Source organism: Panthera onca, chromosome F1 (genome assembly GCF_046562875.1).
Source record: "Panthera onca isolate mPanOnc1 chromosome F1, mPanOnc1 haplotype 2, whole genome shotgun sequence".
NCBI lineage: Eukaryota > Metazoa > Chordata > Mammalia > Carnivora > Felidae > Panthera > Panthera onca.
The window spans coordinates 25,229,050-25,247,027 of record NC_138355.1 but is presented as its reverse complement, the minus strand read 5'-3'; the positions used below and the strand labels follow the sequence as shown (position 1 = coordinate 25,247,027).

The window sequence follows — 17,978 nt, the reverse complement described above, 5'->3', positions numbered from 1 at the left end:
AGACTTGGCATTGACTCCTCAAACCAAAAGCAGTATCAGTAACATCTGTAAGTTTGCCAAGAGCCAAGAATACTGTTCAGAAAAGTTGCGTTTAAAAAAGAATTAACTATCAATGTTGCTCCCAGTGGTCTCATGTCTTCCAGCAATTATTGTCATGCAAAGGCTAATAATCTCAAACAGCGATTTAAGATTTCTGTGGACACATTTCTGTGACTACTGACTGTGATCATCCCTGATTTTAATTAAATCACTGTTGGTAAATGGCTTTTCTTGCTTGGCTAACATATGAACCACTCAGAAACTTTTTTTTTTGGTTGTAGCCTCATTTTGACTTTTTATTTTTGAGAAGAAATTCTGTTATTATGAGTCAGTCCATTTTACATTTTATGATTTATCCAACTGTTGTTTTCCTTTGAATTGGAAATAACATGATGAGTCTAGTGTGTTAGTGTGTATTGTAATCTTTCAAAACAGCAATAGTATTATTACAAAATAAATGATGCTTTGCCATTCATTTATAACAAAATAATCCTGTGTTGTGCTTTAAAAAGGTGTTTTAAAATCCACTTTTCTCTTTCTTGTTTTGACATGAGAAGTATGCACTGAGAATAAAAATAAAATAAAATATCATGCCATGGTGATATGCATGGCAATTTGAAATGCTGTTGAGTTATAACTGTGTCACTTAAATTGATGGTAAGCTCAGCAGGAGTGAGAAACAATGAGAACACCGTATTTGCTATTTTTTGCAACTACCTGACTCAGTTATTAGAGGGAGAAAGTAACCATAGACAATATGTAAACAAATCAGTGGGACTATATACCAATAAAACTTTATTTACGGACACTGAAGTTTGAATTTCATATAATTTTTACATGTCACAAAGTAATATTAGTATTATTTTGATTTTTTCCCAACCATTTAAAAATCTAAAAATGTATTCTTAGCTTAGCATCTCCATGCCTCACCTATGAACCATAGTTGGCTTCCTTGAGCTGTATATTAAACTACGTTATAGGAAAATTATCCTACCACCAGGTTTACTTCACACTGTAGTAGATATTTCCTTAAATTATGTGTGACAAAAAAGAAATGTGTATATGAATGTTTGTCACTGTGAGCTAGTTCTGAGAACGGTTATCAGAAAATATTATGGTACTCTATTCACATCCAGCTCTTGTTTTCTAATATCTTTTTCCACTTAAAGGAACCAAGGCTTCTCAGAAAAATGGTTAATTCTAGGGCTGGGGCAGGGAATATACAAGATGAGCCTACAGCATGTAGTAGAGCCAGAAGGTAAAAAAGTACTAAAATAGTAGCATGGTGTGAATATGCCAAAGGAACATAGGAGCCAAATGAAATGGTTCCCAGTGGTCAAAACTGGATTGATCTGAACAACAAATTAAACCATGTAGTATTTAGATCATAACCCAAAGTATAAAATAAGTTTCCATGAATCATGTTGATATAAATAAATTGTTGAATAAGTGAATAAATTGGGGACGAGAAACAAAATTATATAGGATAACTCCAAAAAAATTACGTAGGTGTTCTCCTCTCAAGAAAATAGAACCTAACTCCCCACCCCATATGTATGGGCTGAAAAGAGTGATCCCTTTCCCCAAAAAGGGGGAAAGGAGAGTAACTTTATAAAGGAGAAACCTAGCAAAAGCTACCACAACCAGATTATTAAGGTTAACATCATCAGTGATAAGTCATGCTGATGATTTGTACCTTTGATATGATCTGATGAGGAGGGTGTTTTACCTCCATGATCTTCCTCCTGAAACCTATAACCTTAGTCCAACTGTAAGAAAAGCATTCTAGAATATACCCTATTCTAAAATAAAAGTTTCATAAAATAATATTAAGGTACTCCCAGTTCAGGCACATGCCATTTGATTTCTTTTAACTTGTTGCAGTTTGTAGCACAAGCCTGGAATGACCAGAGTCAAAAGATGTAGCAGGATTGAGCCACTTGAGTAGTTTTTCCAACTCACACAGAGTTCTCATGTGGTGTGAGGCCAGGAATGTGGTTGCTAAATTACGGAAGATGTACATGTAGCTGGTTAGATGAGTATAGTTGAGTGAATCAACTCTTGGCAGCTAAAAAAAAAAAAAAGGCAACAACAACAAAACAAAAACCTGTAAGAAGCAAAAGTTGGAAGATTCCGCAGCTCTTCCCAGTAACTGGTTCTGAAGGCACTTAGACCTTTAGTATTTTGCGGGGAGAAGGCATGCAGTTGTACAGGATGTGACATTTCCTGGTCCCTTGGCTTCATTTCAAATGTATCATATCCACTTTAAGTGGGGTTTTATTTTGTTTCCCTTTGTTTGTTCAACATAACTTTCTTAGTTATGTAATGAAGGAGACAGACATGTATATCATTTCTATGGTCAAACTAGTTATGTAACGATCTATTGGACTTAAATGAACCCCTGAAACGAACCCTGTGACTTTCTGCTCTTACTGAAATCAAAACCCAAGAGGAAGGTGATAAAGATTGAGAAGACAGGCAGTTGACTATCAGTAGATAGATAAATCATTGAGTTCCTAATTGTCTTTAATTCACATCTACTTTAAATGCATTCTTTAAACACCTACAGCATTTAAGAGTCTGGTACAGATGCTAAAGCTAAAGCTAAAGCTAAAAGACTTGTTTCTTTTCTGCAATCCTTTGTAGTACCACCTAGTATTAAAGGAGGGAATGTCACCACAGAAATATCAGCACTGATCAACAGCATAATTAAACTGGAATGTGAAACTCGGGGACTTCCAATGCCTGCTATTACTTGGTATAAGGACGGCCAGCCAGTCATATCCAGCTCACAAGCCCTTTATATTGATAAAGGACGATTTCTTCATATCCCTCGAGCACAGGTTTCTGATTCAGCAACATACACATGTCATGTCACCAATGTTGCTGGAACTGCTGAAAAATCATTCCATGTGGATGTCTATGGTAAGGAAAAAATATGTGCTGTAATCATATGCCTTTCTGTCTATACTTTCAAATATGCCAACATCGAATTCATTCACTAATAAAGTCCTGGTGGGTTTGGTCATTTTCAATATGCATGGATAGAAATGGGAAGAATTTGTCCCATGACTTGGAAAAAATATTTTAAAAAGATACAGTTAACAAGAGGCAGTCCATTCATTTGCCCAACCATTTGTCCATGGCACATGGAGCATCTAGACCATTTGGTTTTTATGGACGAGGTAAAGTTGTTTTCAGGACTAAGAACATTCTCTGCTGCTATCTACCCTTTGTAAGCGAGACGTAGTACAGAGTATCCCACAATATTGACAGTAGTTGCAGATCAGCTAACCCAAGAAATTCTTTCCTTAACAGCTTAGAAGGAGACAGACATGTATATCGTTTCTATGGTCAAACTACATGAAAACAAAATCTCCTGTATTCAACTGGGATTTCGAAGATGCCTGAAATGTTACTTTTTTCTACCTAGTTCCTCCAACGATTGAAGGTGACTTGGCTGTGCCTCTGAGTAAGCAAGTGATTATTGCTCATTCACTGACACTAGAGTGTAAAGCTACTGGCAACCCTCCTCCAGTTCTCACCTGGTTAAAAGATGGCGTACCTGTGAAAACCAGTGACAACATCCGTACAGAAGCTGGTGGGAAGAAACTAGAAATCTTGAGTACCCTAGAAGCCGACCGGGGACAGTATGTATGTGTGGCTACCAGTGTGGCAGGAGAAAAGGAAATCAAATACGAAGTTGATGTCTTAGGTAAATAAGGATGCCACAATCTGGATTCCAGATTCATAGCAAAACCTGACCATGTTATTAAATGTTTTTTGGTCATGGAATCATAAAATGATGTTACAGAAGGTTCAGTTATCTGTTCAACTCTGGACCTGCACATTATTGAGTGGTGGATTTATCACCAGACCCAAGATCTAAGAACCCACGCAAATCTTCCACTGATTTTGACAGGCACACTTTGTATTTGTAAGTGCATTGATGCATTTTACATCTATGACAATATCTGATTGCAGTGAGTGATAACGTGGTCCCCTGTCATGAGCGCTATGCTAGACAACAGGAAACTTTGTCTCTGGGCTTTGGGAAGTCACCTTGCAACCTTTTTAGTCTCTGTTTTTTTATAAATTAAAGACTTTTGAACAGAGGCCCAATATTTGAGGTTCATTTCTCTTATTATTATGAAAATAAGCAAAATAAACTATGAACTAGCTTTATATTCAGATGGCATCAGCAGCACCTACGTGGTAGATTAATTGAGAAAAATCCACAGTATGCCAAAAATACATTCCCTGATCCTGGCAAGTATGTATGGTAAAATTTATTTTATATTTCAAATCCCCTTGGTGTATCAAATCCCTATGATACTTGTCAACCTTCTAAACTGCAACTTAGTACTGCTTAAAAGGATAGTATATTTTTTCTTGTGTACGTTTCTTTGTATGCTACATCTCTGTTGTTTTCTAGTGCCACCAGCTATAGACGGAGGAGATGAGACATCTTACTTCATTGTGATGGTTAATAACTTACTGGAGCTAGATTGTCAAGTGACAGGCTCTCCCACACCAACTATCATGTAAGGGTTTTGGTATGTCTTCTAAATACCTCCCACTTCTTTACTTGCGTGTTTTAGAGCTATCTTGAAAGAAGTCCTGTGTCATTAAAAGGCGGCCATATAAAATTATATTCATTATGCTCCTCTTTTAAAAGACATACTCTGTATACAAAGGCGGCTTTTGCTTTATAATAACAGGGCCCCTAAATCTGCTCAATTAGACGAATTCCATTTATGCTCTGAGAAATTACATTTTCAGTTTATAGAGAGACTAGTAAGCAGTATCTGTCAGATCTTCCTGAGGAACTGAAATGTTTAATGAATGATTAAATAAAAAGTAATGTACTGGACATATTAGGGAAATAGAGGAAGTTACCATGCATATGTGTTTACCAATTTTTTTTCTTATTTCTTCATTCACAAAGCATTTGTGAATACCTAACCTTTCATTTCCAAGGTGCAGGATATGCAAAGGAGCAGTTAGTCAACTAAGAGAATAACATATGTTCACATATGATTATAAAGTAAAATGGAAAGTGATAACTCATAAGAAATGAAAAAATACATAATGCTATGTGGTTTCAGTCTTTTATTTTACAGATGCTTTAGGAATGTATTCACATTGCTGGTTAATATTATTTAAACATCTGAAGTGAATAATATTTAGGGGCATTTGCCTCTTTCTGTTCCTTAACATTAATAGAAAAATGAAGAAAACACATAGCTACTGGGGCTCCAACAATATGCCAACTTCTGTGTTAGGCCAGCTTTACTTTTTTCTTTTCCCCATTATAGTTCACTTTATAGAATGGGCAAATAGAGAATTCGGCAAATACAGTTGAGAATTTATATATCTATGTATGTACAGAGACATTTTAATATATAAATGGTACGGGGCACCTGGGTGGCTCAGTCGGTTAAGCGTCCGACTTCGGCTCAGGTCACGATCTCGCGGTATGTGAGTTCGAGCCCCGCGTCGGGCTCTGTGCTGACTGCTCAGAGCCTGGGGCCTGTTTCAGATTCTGTGTCTCCCTCTCTCTCTGACCCTCCCCCGTTCATGCTCTGTCTCTCTCTGTCTCAAAAATAAATAAACGTTAAAAAAAATTTTTTTAATATATAAATGGTTCTAGTTCCTCCGAGATACACACACACACACACACACACACACACACACACACACACACACCTCTAGAACTTAGTTTTTAAAATATATCTCCAGACTTCTTTTTGCCTTGTTTCTATAGGTGGCTAAAGGATGGCCAGCTAATTGATGAAAGGGATGGATTCAGGATTTTGCTAAATGGACGCAAATTGGTTATTGCCCAGGCTCAGGTGTCAGATACGGGCCTTTATCGCTGCGTGGCAACAAACATTGCTGGCGACCACAAGAAGGAATTTGAAGTTACTGTTCATGGTACGCTGAAGAAGAGACCAGAGCATTACATTTAAAATTAGCTTATGCACTGGGTCATTATTTAATTCAGATGGTAGCTCAGTAATCTGGATAAATCTTGAGTTGTGGAAAGTAATATGAAGTATGTGAATTTGAGTTAAGTTGTATGGCAGATTGGAAGGCACTTTACTAACACAGAGACTTAACCAAGAGACCTGTGTAAATGAATATACAGAATTCAAATGTTAGTGTGATTCTGCATAGAATGCCAGGGTCTGAGGAATGAGGCCAAATAAGATAGAATAGGCAGGCAGCAAGTTCTAAGTAAAGGGATTGTGTCCGCTCTCCAGAGTTTAGTCAAAACAGGAGGGAGTGTGAATAAAGTCATTTCCAAAATAGAAGGTAAGGGTGTTCTGCAGGATCCAGGGTACGTAAAATATTCACAGAACTAGCACAGAAGGATCAGAACCATTAGTGTAATGATGAGGCAACCCTCTGCCAGGGTATTATATGTCTCACTTGTCTGCAGATGTTGGGAAAGGAGAGACTGCAATGGGAGACTGGAGAGCCATTTGGAACCCTCAGTAGAGGTTTCTATGAACATCAACATTTTTCCCTCTGTCCATGCAGACGTTTTTACTGCCTTTCCAATCCTGGGATGAAATATAGCTAACTCTGTTTCTCAGTCTCAGTTCCAATTCTGGCAGCTTAAATCAAGTTACCATTCTGTATTCAATAGTCTTACTGGGGTCAGAGTCTTGCGGTAATAAATACAGGTACGGGAAACCCACCCTGATTTAATGAGGTAGTTCTAGAGAAAGGGAGGATCGTAATAGATTGGGAAAACACACCAAAAGGTGTAAGCCAAACATACATGCCGATTACAGTTGCTGTAAATATATTTTACTTATTCTTTGAAGAATAGAAATCCACAGTTAAGAAATAGGTCATCTAAAATTGCTGAAGACTAAATTAAATGCATGAGATAAAATTATTTCATTGTTTGTTAAAATAGGAATTTCCCCTTTTCTAAATTTTAAAGTTTCAGGTTCTTACATCTGGATTTTTAAGTATTTGACTCCACTGATTATGGTTTTTGTTCCCTCCCTCTCTCCCGCTGTCCTTCCTTCCATCCATCCTTCCCTCCCTCACTTCCTCCCTTCCCCTGTTCTTCCTTTCCTTTCCTTTCCTTTCCTTTCCTTTCCTTTCCTTTCCTTTCCTTCCTTGAATCTAGTACCTCCAACGATCAAATCCCCAGATCTTTCTGAGAGAGCCATAGTGAAATACAAGCCTATCACTTTGCAGTGCATTGCCAATGGCATTCCAAATCCATCTATTACGTGGTTAAAAGATGGCCAACCTGTGAACACTGCCCAGGGAAATCTCAAAGTAAGTATCAATATTGCTTAGCCCAAAATGTGAAACCTACCTAGATCTTCTCAGAGCTATCACATTCTTCTTTCCTAATTGTAGATTTTCCTGTTGGACAGACTATAGAAAATTTACTAAAACAGTATGTGTTTTCCTTATAGTTTTTAGAATTTAACTTAATATTTTGATTTGAAGAATGAAATTAATTAAAGACTAATAATCATAATGATACTGATTTTAACTTATTGGTTGGTATTTTTATTGTTTTGATGCATGCCTCTTTTAAGTATTGAAAAAATGATGTTTCATGGATGAATGAACAGTGTTCATCCATATTGACTCAGAGTATCCCCAATGTGTTTATCATATACTAAGATTGAGGTAAAATCATATTTACATAAACCTAAGTGAAATAAGTCTTGAAAAAAAATACTTTAGTTTATAAGCTTCCAGAGGACAGAGACGCTGTCTGAATAAATTCATTTCTGTATGCTTCACTCTGAATATAATCTCTGACATAAAACTTTACCTCATTACATATTTTTAAATAAATAAATATATTTCAAACTTAGATAATCTAAACAGTGCATTTAAAAATCTGAATTAATAGATTTTGCTCCTAGGACCAAGTTAATTGACTAATGTGGGCTTGAACTTTGCTTGTAGTGAGTTTGCAGTAATGAGCGATGTGCTGAGTTCTCTTCCGAATAAGAAGTGATGGGTATCTGCTCACTTATTATTCCTATTCCAAGTCCTATGGAATTAATTGTATACATTTGTGCTAGTGAGAGATTCATTATGAAGCCTTAAAGCATACTGCTAGTAAGCAACTGTTTCTCTGGGAGATAGGTGTTTATAACATACATATATAAAACTTTAATTAGAAACTATAAAGAGTAATTTTAAGAGAAAATATGGAGAAGTATGAGAACTGATATTGTGGAAAGGCTTTAGACATGAGGGTAATTCATAGAGAAAGTCTTTGAGCAGAGATCTGAAGAATACATAGGAACTGAATGGGTGACTTAATGGAAGAGAACTGAGTAGGGTGTTTCAGAGAAGATGTGTATGGGCAAGCAACTTAAAATAAAGGAGAGCATGACACCCCCTGAGGACCTGACAGCAAGCCAGGGGACTGAAGAGAGCAAGATGAGGTGGTATGAGAGGAGACCAAAGAGTGGGTAGAAGGCATTTAAGTAATATTAATGGTTTTATTTGTACTTAAATCCATGAGAGATCTTTGAAGAGTTTTAAGAGAGGAGTGACATAATCAAATCTTCACTTTAAATAGTTACCAGACCCCTATAAGATAATGAGTTGAAGGAGTTAAAAGTAGACATGTGGGCAAGGGTGGTCCAAGACAGCAGTACAGGAAGATCCTGAACTCACCTCTTCCTACAGACACCAAATCTCCTGCCACGTATGGAACGCTTGCTCTGAAAAAGATCTGAAAACTAGCTGAACAGTTCTTCTATGACAAAGGGTAAAAGGGCAACATCAAGATGGGCAGGAGAGGCAGAGGTGCAGTCTTGCCAAAAACCACACCCCTGGCATGGTGACCCTCAACGGGGAGGGATCTCACAAGTCTGGAGCTTCTCCCTGAGGAGATGGGACTCCTGCCCTATGTCAGGCATTTAAGCCCTTGGGACCTGTACTGGAGAGATGAGCCATAACACATCTGGCTTTGAAAACCATTGGACCTTACATCCGAGAGACCCCAAGGACTATAGGGATCTGAGATACCTCATGACTCACATGCACACTTACCTGCCCTGGGACCTAGTGTAAAAGTTTAAAAAGTACCTAGACTCTATGTGAAGGATATTCATTTGCTAATTTCTTTTTAAACGTTTATTTTATTTTGAGGCAAGGGGAGGGGCAGATAGAGAGATAGAGACAGAGAATCTCAAGCAGGCTCCACGCTGTCAGAGCAGAGCCTGATGCAGGGCTCTGTCTCGTGAACCATGGGATCATGACCTGAGCGGAAATGAAGAGTCAGATGCTTAACCCACTGAGCCCCCCAGGCGCCCCTTTATTTGCTAATTTTAAAGCATCTGCCAGAGGGGCAGGGACCAGTAGGGACTTTCTCCAGGGACAGAGGTCCTGGGAGGCACCAGTTTTGCATTCTTCCTCTACCTTGCTAGCAAAAGCAGATGTGCACAGACACAGCAATCTCCCACTGCCTTGCTGCAGTGGAACCTGTGCTCTGCCCCCAGCACTCTTTCCATGCCTTGCTAAAGCTGCAGGCATGCCCCACCTCAAGTACTCTCCCACTGCCTCACTAAAGTTGACAGGCAAGCACAGTCCACACAGGAGATACCCCTTGAATGCCTGGACCTAGTGGCCAGAGGAGCTTGTGTGCCAGGGCCTATGGGACTGTAACAATAATCAGAAAAACAGTTCTTGGCAGGCTACCCCACCCAAGGCATTGCACAGACAGTAAACTGGAATATACTCCTAGTCTGCTGGTGAAAAAGGCCCACCACTGGTCCTCAAGCTTCAGCCTGAGGGATGGGCTTCAGGTTTGCCATCCATATAGAGACTCTGAAGGCATTCCCAGGGAACATAGGCAGGGAGACACCACCTATGTGTCCTCCCTTGGCCTTGCTATATATAGCTCACTCCCAGAAAGAAGCATATACTCACATCTGAAGCCCCAAATTTTGCAATTTGTCACCCGGGGCCACCTCCAGATCCCCTGGTCTTAAGGCCAGCAGGGATTACAATTGCAGTGCCGTTTGTATACTTTAAAAGCTGCTGCCTGAGGATCTGGCTTCCAGTCAGCCTGAAGCCAGGTACTGACTAAGATCTCTCTCTCTCTGGAGCACTGACAGGTCTTGAAACACTCTTAACAACTGAGACCTATCAAGAGTAAATCAGGCTACTTAGTCACAAAGTGTGAGAGACAACCAAGAGCTAAGGCAAGGTTGAATGATGAGGTTAATCTAGACAAGGCCACTCTTTTAACAGTGGGAAGATAGCCATTTTGCCTAATACATAGAAATTAACACAGAGACTCAAGCAAAATGAGGAAATGGAAGAGTATGTCTCAAAAGGAAGAACAAAACAAAACCTCAGGAAAAAAAAAAAAGATCTTAATGAAATGGAGGTATGTAATCTACCTGATAAAGAGTTCAAAGTAATGGTCACAAAGATGCTTACTGACCTCAGGAGAAGAATGGATGAACACAGTGAGAACTTCAACAAAACATAGGAAATATAAGAAAGTACCAAATAGAATCACAGAGCTGAAAAATAATAATTGAACTGAAAAATACACTAGGGGGGTTCAACAGCTGCTTAGATGAAGCAGAGGGACAAAGCAGTGAGCTGGAAGACAGGGCAGTGGGATTCACCCAAACAGAAAAGCAAAAAGAAAAAAGAATTTCTAAGAAATGAAGATAGCTAAAGGGACTATGGGGCAACATCGAATGGAATAGCGTTCACATTACATGGGCTTCAGAAGGGGAAAAGAGAGAGAAAGGGGGCACATTTCAAGAAGTAATGGATGAAAACCTCTCTAAGCTGGGGAAGAATACAGACATCCAGGTCCAGGAAGCACAGAGAGTTCTAAATAAGATGAATTGAAAGAAATCCACATGAAGAGACATTATAATTAAAATGTAAAAAGTTAAAGATAAAAAGAAAACCTTAAAAATAGCAAGAAAAAAGCAATTTGTTAGGTACAATGGACCTGCCCCACCTGCCCCCCCCCCCCCTTCCCCTATAAGACTGTGATTTTTCAGCAGAAACCTTGCAGGCTATAAGGGAGTGGTGTGATATATTCAAAGTGCTGAAAGGAAAAAAACTTGCCCTCAAGAATACCCTACCCAGTATATTATTATTCAGCATTGAAGGAGAGTAAAGAGATTTTTAGACAAGCAAGAGGTAAAAGAATTTATCACACTAAAGTGGCCCTTCCAAAAAAGAAAAAAAATGTTAAAGGGACTTTAAGCTGGAAAGAAAAAGCACTAACTAGTAACAAGGAAACATGCAAAAGTAAAAATGCCACTGGTAATCTAAATATATAGTAAAGGTAGTGGGTTAATTACTTATAGGGCCAGTATTAAGATTAAAAAGCAAAAGTAAAATTAACTGTAACCACAACAAACAGTTAAGGGAGACACAAAATAAAAGAATGTAAAATGTGACATCAAAAACATAAAACACTTGGAGGGGGGGGATGTAGATACGTAAAATTTTAGAATGCATTCAAACTTAAGTTGCCATCAATTTATTTTTTTTTTAAATGTTTACTTATTTATTTTGAGAAAGATAGAAACAGCACAAACTGGGGAGGGGCAGAGAGAGAGGGAGACAAAATCCCAAGCAGCCTTTGTGCTGTCAGCACAGAGACCAACACAGGGCTCAGTCTCAAAAAGTGTGAGATCGTGACCTAAACCGAAACCAAGAGTCAGATGCTTAACTGTCTGAGCCACCCAGGTGCCCCAGCTATCAATTTAAAATAGACTATTGTATAATAGGTTGTTATACGTGAGCCTCATGGTAATTACAAAGCAAAAACTTATAGTAGGTACACAAAAGATAATGAGAAAGTAATCTAAACATAACACTAAACAAAGTCATCAAACCACAAGGGAAGAAAGCAAGAGAAGAGGAAAGAACAGAGAGGAACTACAAAAACAGCCAGGAAGCAATTAACAACTTGGCAATAAGTACATTCCTATCAACAATTTATTGGGTGGGGGTGGGGAAGGGACAGGTCGTTTCCTTGTTTTAAAAAATTAAATTAAAATTAATTTTTTGCTGAAGATATAAAATGTTACATTAGTTTCAGAGGTACAACATAGTTGAACACTGTAGTGATTAAAAAATTCTGTACATTATACTATGTTCACCACAAGTGTAGCAATCATCTGTCACCATACAATGCTATTATAATGCCATTGGCTATATTCCCTATTCAATAATTACTTTAAATGTAAATGGACTAAATTCTCCAATCAAAAATATACAGTGTCTAAATGGATTAAAAAAAAACAACAAGATTCATCTATATGCTGCCTACAAAAGACTTAGTTCAGATGTAAGGACACAAACAAACTGAAAGTGAAGAGATGGTAAAACATATTCCATGCAAATGGAAATGATAACTAGGCTTGTAAAGTTATACTTGTATCAGACAAAATAGACTTTAAAGCAAAAACTATTAAAAAAAGAGACAAAGGACATTACATAATGATAAAGGCCATTACATAATCATTTCATAATGATCCATCAAGAAGGTGTAACATTTATATATATATATATATATATATATATATATATATATATATGTACACCCAACATAGAAGCACAAAAGTATACAAAGAAAATATTAAGAGACCTACACGGAGAGATTAACAGCAATACAATAATAACAAGGGACTTTAATATCCCACTTAAATCAATGAATAGATCATCCAGAAAAAAGACAATAAAGTATAAATCAGTATAAATAAAGCAGTATTAAGCAACACATTAGATCAGGTTCACTTAATAAATATGTACAGAATATTCTATCCTAAAGCAGCAGAATACACATTCTTCTTAAATGCATATGAAACATTCTCCAGGATAGATCACCTGTTAGGCCACAAAACATGTGTCAATAAATTTAAGAAGATTGAAATCATATCAAGAATAGTTTCTGACCACAATGGTATGAAGCTAGAAAAATAATTCCGAGAAAAATACAGGAAAAATAACAAATATGTGGATATTAAGCAACATGAACAATAATTTCATCAACAAAATATCAAAGGGGAAATTAAAAAATAAAATACCTAAGACAAATGAAAATCGAAATACAATGTACCAAAATCAATAGGCTGCAGCAAAAGCCATTCTAAGAGGGGAGTTTATAGAGATACAGACTTACCTCAATAAACAAGAAAAATCTCAAATAAGAAATCTAACTTTTCACTTAAAGGAACTAGAAAAAGAACAAACAAAGCCTAACGTTAGTTGAAGGAAGGAAATAATAGAGCAGAAATAAGTGAAATGGGGACAAAAAAGAAAAAAAGAGACTAATGAAATTAAGAGTTCTTTGAGAAGACAAAGCTGACCAAATTAGCTAGATTCACCAAAAACAGTACAGAAATGGTTCAAATAAATAAAATCAGAGGTAAAAAAGGAGAGTGTACAACTGATACCACAGAAATACAAAGGATCATAACAGGCTACTATGAACAGTTACATGACCAACAAATTGGACAACCTAGAAGGAAGAATAAATTCCTAGAATACAGTCTTTGAAGACTAAATCAAGAATACGAAATCTGAATAGACCAATCACTAGTAAAGAGACTGAGTCAGTAATCAAAAAAACTATCAGGTCACCTGGGTGGCTCCGTTGGTTAAAGTCCGACTCTTGATTTCAGCTTAGGTCATGCTCTCATGGTTTGTGGGTTCGAGTCCTGCATTAGACTCTGCTCGCAGTGCAGAGCCTGCTTGGGATTCTAGGTCTCTTTCTCTCTCTGTCTCTCCCCAGCTCTCCCCCTGCTCAAAAATAAATAAATAAGCATTAAAAACAAAAAAAGAAAAACTATGAACAAACAAAATTCCAGGACCCAATTGCTTCACTGGTGAATTCTAGAAAACATTCAAAGAAGATTTTGTACTTATCCTTCTCTAACTCTTCCAAAAACTTGAAGAAAAGGGAACACTTCCAAATTTATTTTTTGAGGGCAGCTTTACCCTGATACTAAAACTAGACAAGGACACCATAAAAACAAAATAAAACAAACAACAAAAAACCCCGATCAACAACAACAAAATTATAGGCCTATGTCCCTGATGAACATAGATGCAAAAATCCTCAACAAAATATTAGCAAACTAAATTCAACAATACATTACAAGGATCATAAACCATAATTAAGTGGAATTTACTCCAGGATGCAAGGATGTTTCCAACACTCACAAATTAACCAGTGAAATGCACCACATTAACAGATGAAGGATAAAAATCATATGATCATCTCAATAGAAAAAATCATTTGACAAAAGTCAACTTCCATTTATGATGAAAACACTCAACAGAATGGGAATAGAGGAAACATACCTGAACATAATTAAGGCCATATATGATAAGCCCACAGCTTATCATGTTCAGTGGTGAAAAACTGAAAATTTTTTCTCTAAGATCAAGAGCAAGACAAGTATTCCCAGTCTCACCACTTTTATTCAATATAGCATTGGAAGTCCTAGCCAGAACAATTAGTCAAGAAAAAAAAAAAATAAAAGTCATCCAGATTGAAAAGAAAGAAGTAAAACTGTCACTATTTGCAGACAATATGATTTTATATATATAAAAAATCCTATAGACTTCACCCAAAAACTGTTAGAACTAATAAATGAAGTCAGTAAAGTTGCAGAATACAAAATCAATATACAAAAATTGGTTGCATTTCTATACACTAACATACTATCAGAAAGATAAATCAAGAAAACAATCCCATTTAAAATTGCATAAAAAAAGAAAAAAAGAAATTTTAACAAGGAGGTGACAGTCCTGTGCACTAGAAAATTATAAGACATTGATGAAAAAAATTGAAGACACAAATAAATGGAAAGGTATCCCATGCCCATGAATTGGAATAATTAATCTTGTTATAATGTTCATAATACCCAAAGCAACCTATAGATTCAATGCAATTTCTATCAAAAATTCAATAGCATTTTCCACATAAGTAGAACAAACCTAAAATTTGTATGTAACCACAAAAGATCCCAAGTAGCCAAAATGATCTTGAGAAAGAAAAACAAATCTTGAAGCCTCATACTGTTTTCAAACTATACTACAAAACTATAATAATCAAAAACAGTTTGGTATTGGCATAAAGACAGACACATAAATCAATGGAACAGAATAGAGAGCCTAGAAATAAACCTACACATATATAATTAATTAATTTATGACAAAGGAGGCATAAGAATATACAATGGGGAAAGCATGTTCTCTTCAATAAAGGGCATTGGAAGAACTGGATAGTCACATGCAAAAGAATGAAACCAAAACACTGTCTTACACCATACATAAAAATTAACTCAAAATTGATTAAAAACTTGAATGTAGGTCAAAATGGATGAAGGACCTAAATGTGAGACAGGAAACCATCAAAACCCTAGAGGAGAAAGCAGGAAAAAACCTCTTTGACCTCAGCCACAGCAATTTCTTACTTGACGCATCTCCAAAGGTAAGGGAATTAAAAAAAAAAAAGAACTGTTGGGACCTTATCAAGATAAAAAGATTCTGCACTGCAAAGGAAACAATCAACAAAACTAAAAGGCAACCTATGGAATGGGAAAAGATATTTGCAAATGACATATTGGATAAAGGGCTAGTATCCAAAATCTACAAAGAACTCACCAAACTCCACACTTGAAAAACAAATAATCCAGTGAAGAAATGGGCAGAAGACATGAATAGACACTTTTCTAAAGAAGACATCCAGATGGCCAACAGATACATGAAAAGATACTCAACATCACTCCTCATCAGGAAAATACAAATCAAAACCATACTGAGATACCACCTTACACCAGTCAGATTGGCTAAAATGAACAAATCAGAGGAGGCTATAGATGCTGGAGAGGATGTGGAGAAATGGGAACCCTCTTGCACTGTTGGTGGGAATGCAAACTGGTGCAGCTTCTTTGGAAAACAATGTGGAGGTTCCTCAAAAAATTAAAAATAGATCTACCCAATGACCCAGGAATAGCACTGCTAGGAATTTACCCAAGGGATACAGGGGTACTGATGCATAGGGGCACTTGTATCCCAATGTTTATAGCAGCACTCTTAACAATAGCTAAATTATGGAAAGAGCCTAAATGTCCATCAACTGACGAATGGATAAAGAAGCTGTAGTTTGTATATGCAATGGAATACTACTTGGCAATGAGAAAGAATGAAATCTGGCCATTTGTGGATGGAACTGGAGGGTATTATACTACGTGAAGTAAGTCAGGCAGAGAAAGACAGATATTATGTTTTCACTCATATGTGGACCCTGAGAAACTTAACAGAAGACCATGGGGGAAGGAAAGGGGAGAAAAAAGAGAGAAGGAGGCAAACCATAAGAGACTCTTAAATACTGAGAACAAACTGAGGGTTGATGGGGGGTGGGGGAGAAGGGAAAGTGGGTGATGGGCATTGTTGAGGGCACTTGTTGGGATGAGCACTGGGTGTTGTATGGAAACCAATTTGACAATAAGTTATATTTAATATAAAAAAAAAACTTGAATGTAGGACCTGAAACCACAAAACTCCTAGAAGAAAACGTAAGTAATAAGCTTCCTGACAAGAGTCTTGGCATTGAATTTTTAGATATGACTCCAAAATCAAAGACAGCAAAAGCAAAACTAAACAAGTGGGATCAATTCTAGATCAATCTAAAAAGCTTCTTCACAGGAAAGGAAACCACCAACAAAATTAAAAGGCAGCCTATTAAATGAGAGAAAAAAATGTAAATCATATATCTGGTAAGGGATTAATTTCCAATGTATATAAAGAAGTCAATATAATAGTAAAAAAAAGCAATCTGTTTTAAAAATGGGCATAAGATATAAATAGACATTTTTCCAAAGACATATAGATGTCCAACAGGCACATGACAAAATGTTTAACATCAGTGATTATCAGGGAAATTCAAATCAAAACCATGAGATATCACCTCACACCTGTTTGAAGGCTATTATCAAAACCACGAGATATCACCTCACACCTGTTTGAAGGCTATCAACAAGTGTTGGTGAGGATGTGGAGAAAAGGGAACCCTTTTGCATTGTTAGTGGGAATGTATACTAGTGCAGCCACTATGAAAACAGTAGGGAGAGTCCTCAAAAAATCAAAAATAGAGTTACCACACGATTCAGCAATTCCACTTCTGGGTATTTATCCAGAAAATACAAAAACACTAACTCAAAAAGATATATGCACCCATGTGTTCATTGCAGCAGCATCTACAATAATCAGGACATGGAAACAACTAAAGTGTTCATCAGTAGATGAATGGATAAAGAGGATGTGATAGAGATAGAGATAGAGATAGAGATAGAGATAGAGATAGAGATAGATACACAATGGAATACTACTCAATCATAAAAAAAAAAAATGAAGTCTTGCCATTTGTGTCAACCCAGATGGACCTTGAGGGCATTATATGTGGAATCTAAAAAACGAAAGAGACAAAACAAAGCTCATAGATACACATAGAACAGATTGGTGGTTGCCATAGAGGAAGGAGGTTGAGAGGTGGACAAAATAGGTAAAGGTGGTCAAGGGGAAGGTGGTACAAAGTCCCAGATATTAAGTAAATAATTCATGGGGAAGTGATTACAGCATAGTGACTATACTCAATAATATTGTATTGCATTGTGAAAAGTTAACAAGAGAGTAAATCTTAAAATTCTCATCACAAGAAAAGCAATTTGTAACTTTGTATGATGACAAGACTTGTGGTGATCACTTTACGATGTATACAGATATATGAATTATTATGTTGTACATGTGAAACTACAATTACATGCCAATTTTACTGCAAAAAATAAATTTAAAAAGATAAAGAGTAGATGTGTGGATATCAATTAGGACTTTCTCATCTAGGAGAGAGAGAAGATTGAAATTTGAACTCACATTCTGACCAT

General features: G+C 36.8%; 1 protein-coding gene across 3 annotated transcripts in view; it reads left to right on the top strand.

The window, feature by feature from the left end:
- HMCN1 (hemicentin 1) overlaps positions 1 to 17,978 on the top strand; it is a 470,876-nt gene that overhangs the window by 273,369 nt on the left and 179,529 nt on the right. For all 3 annotated transcript variants that reach the window (XM_060643679.3, XM_060643685.3, XM_060643687.2), the window contains 5 exons: positions 2,686 to 2,964; positions 3,473 to 3,754; positions 4,475 to 4,583; positions 5,807 to 5,976; positions 7,190 to 7,344. In XM_060643679.3, coding sequence (XP_060499662.1) covers positions 2,686 to 2,964; positions 3,473 to 3,754; positions 4,475 to 4,583; positions 5,807 to 5,976; positions 7,190 to 7,344 — 995 coding nt within the window. The remainder of the gene's footprint in view (positions 1 to 2,685; positions 2,965 to 3,472; positions 3,755 to 4,474; positions 4,584 to 5,806; positions 5,977 to 7,189; positions 7,345 to 17,978) is intronic.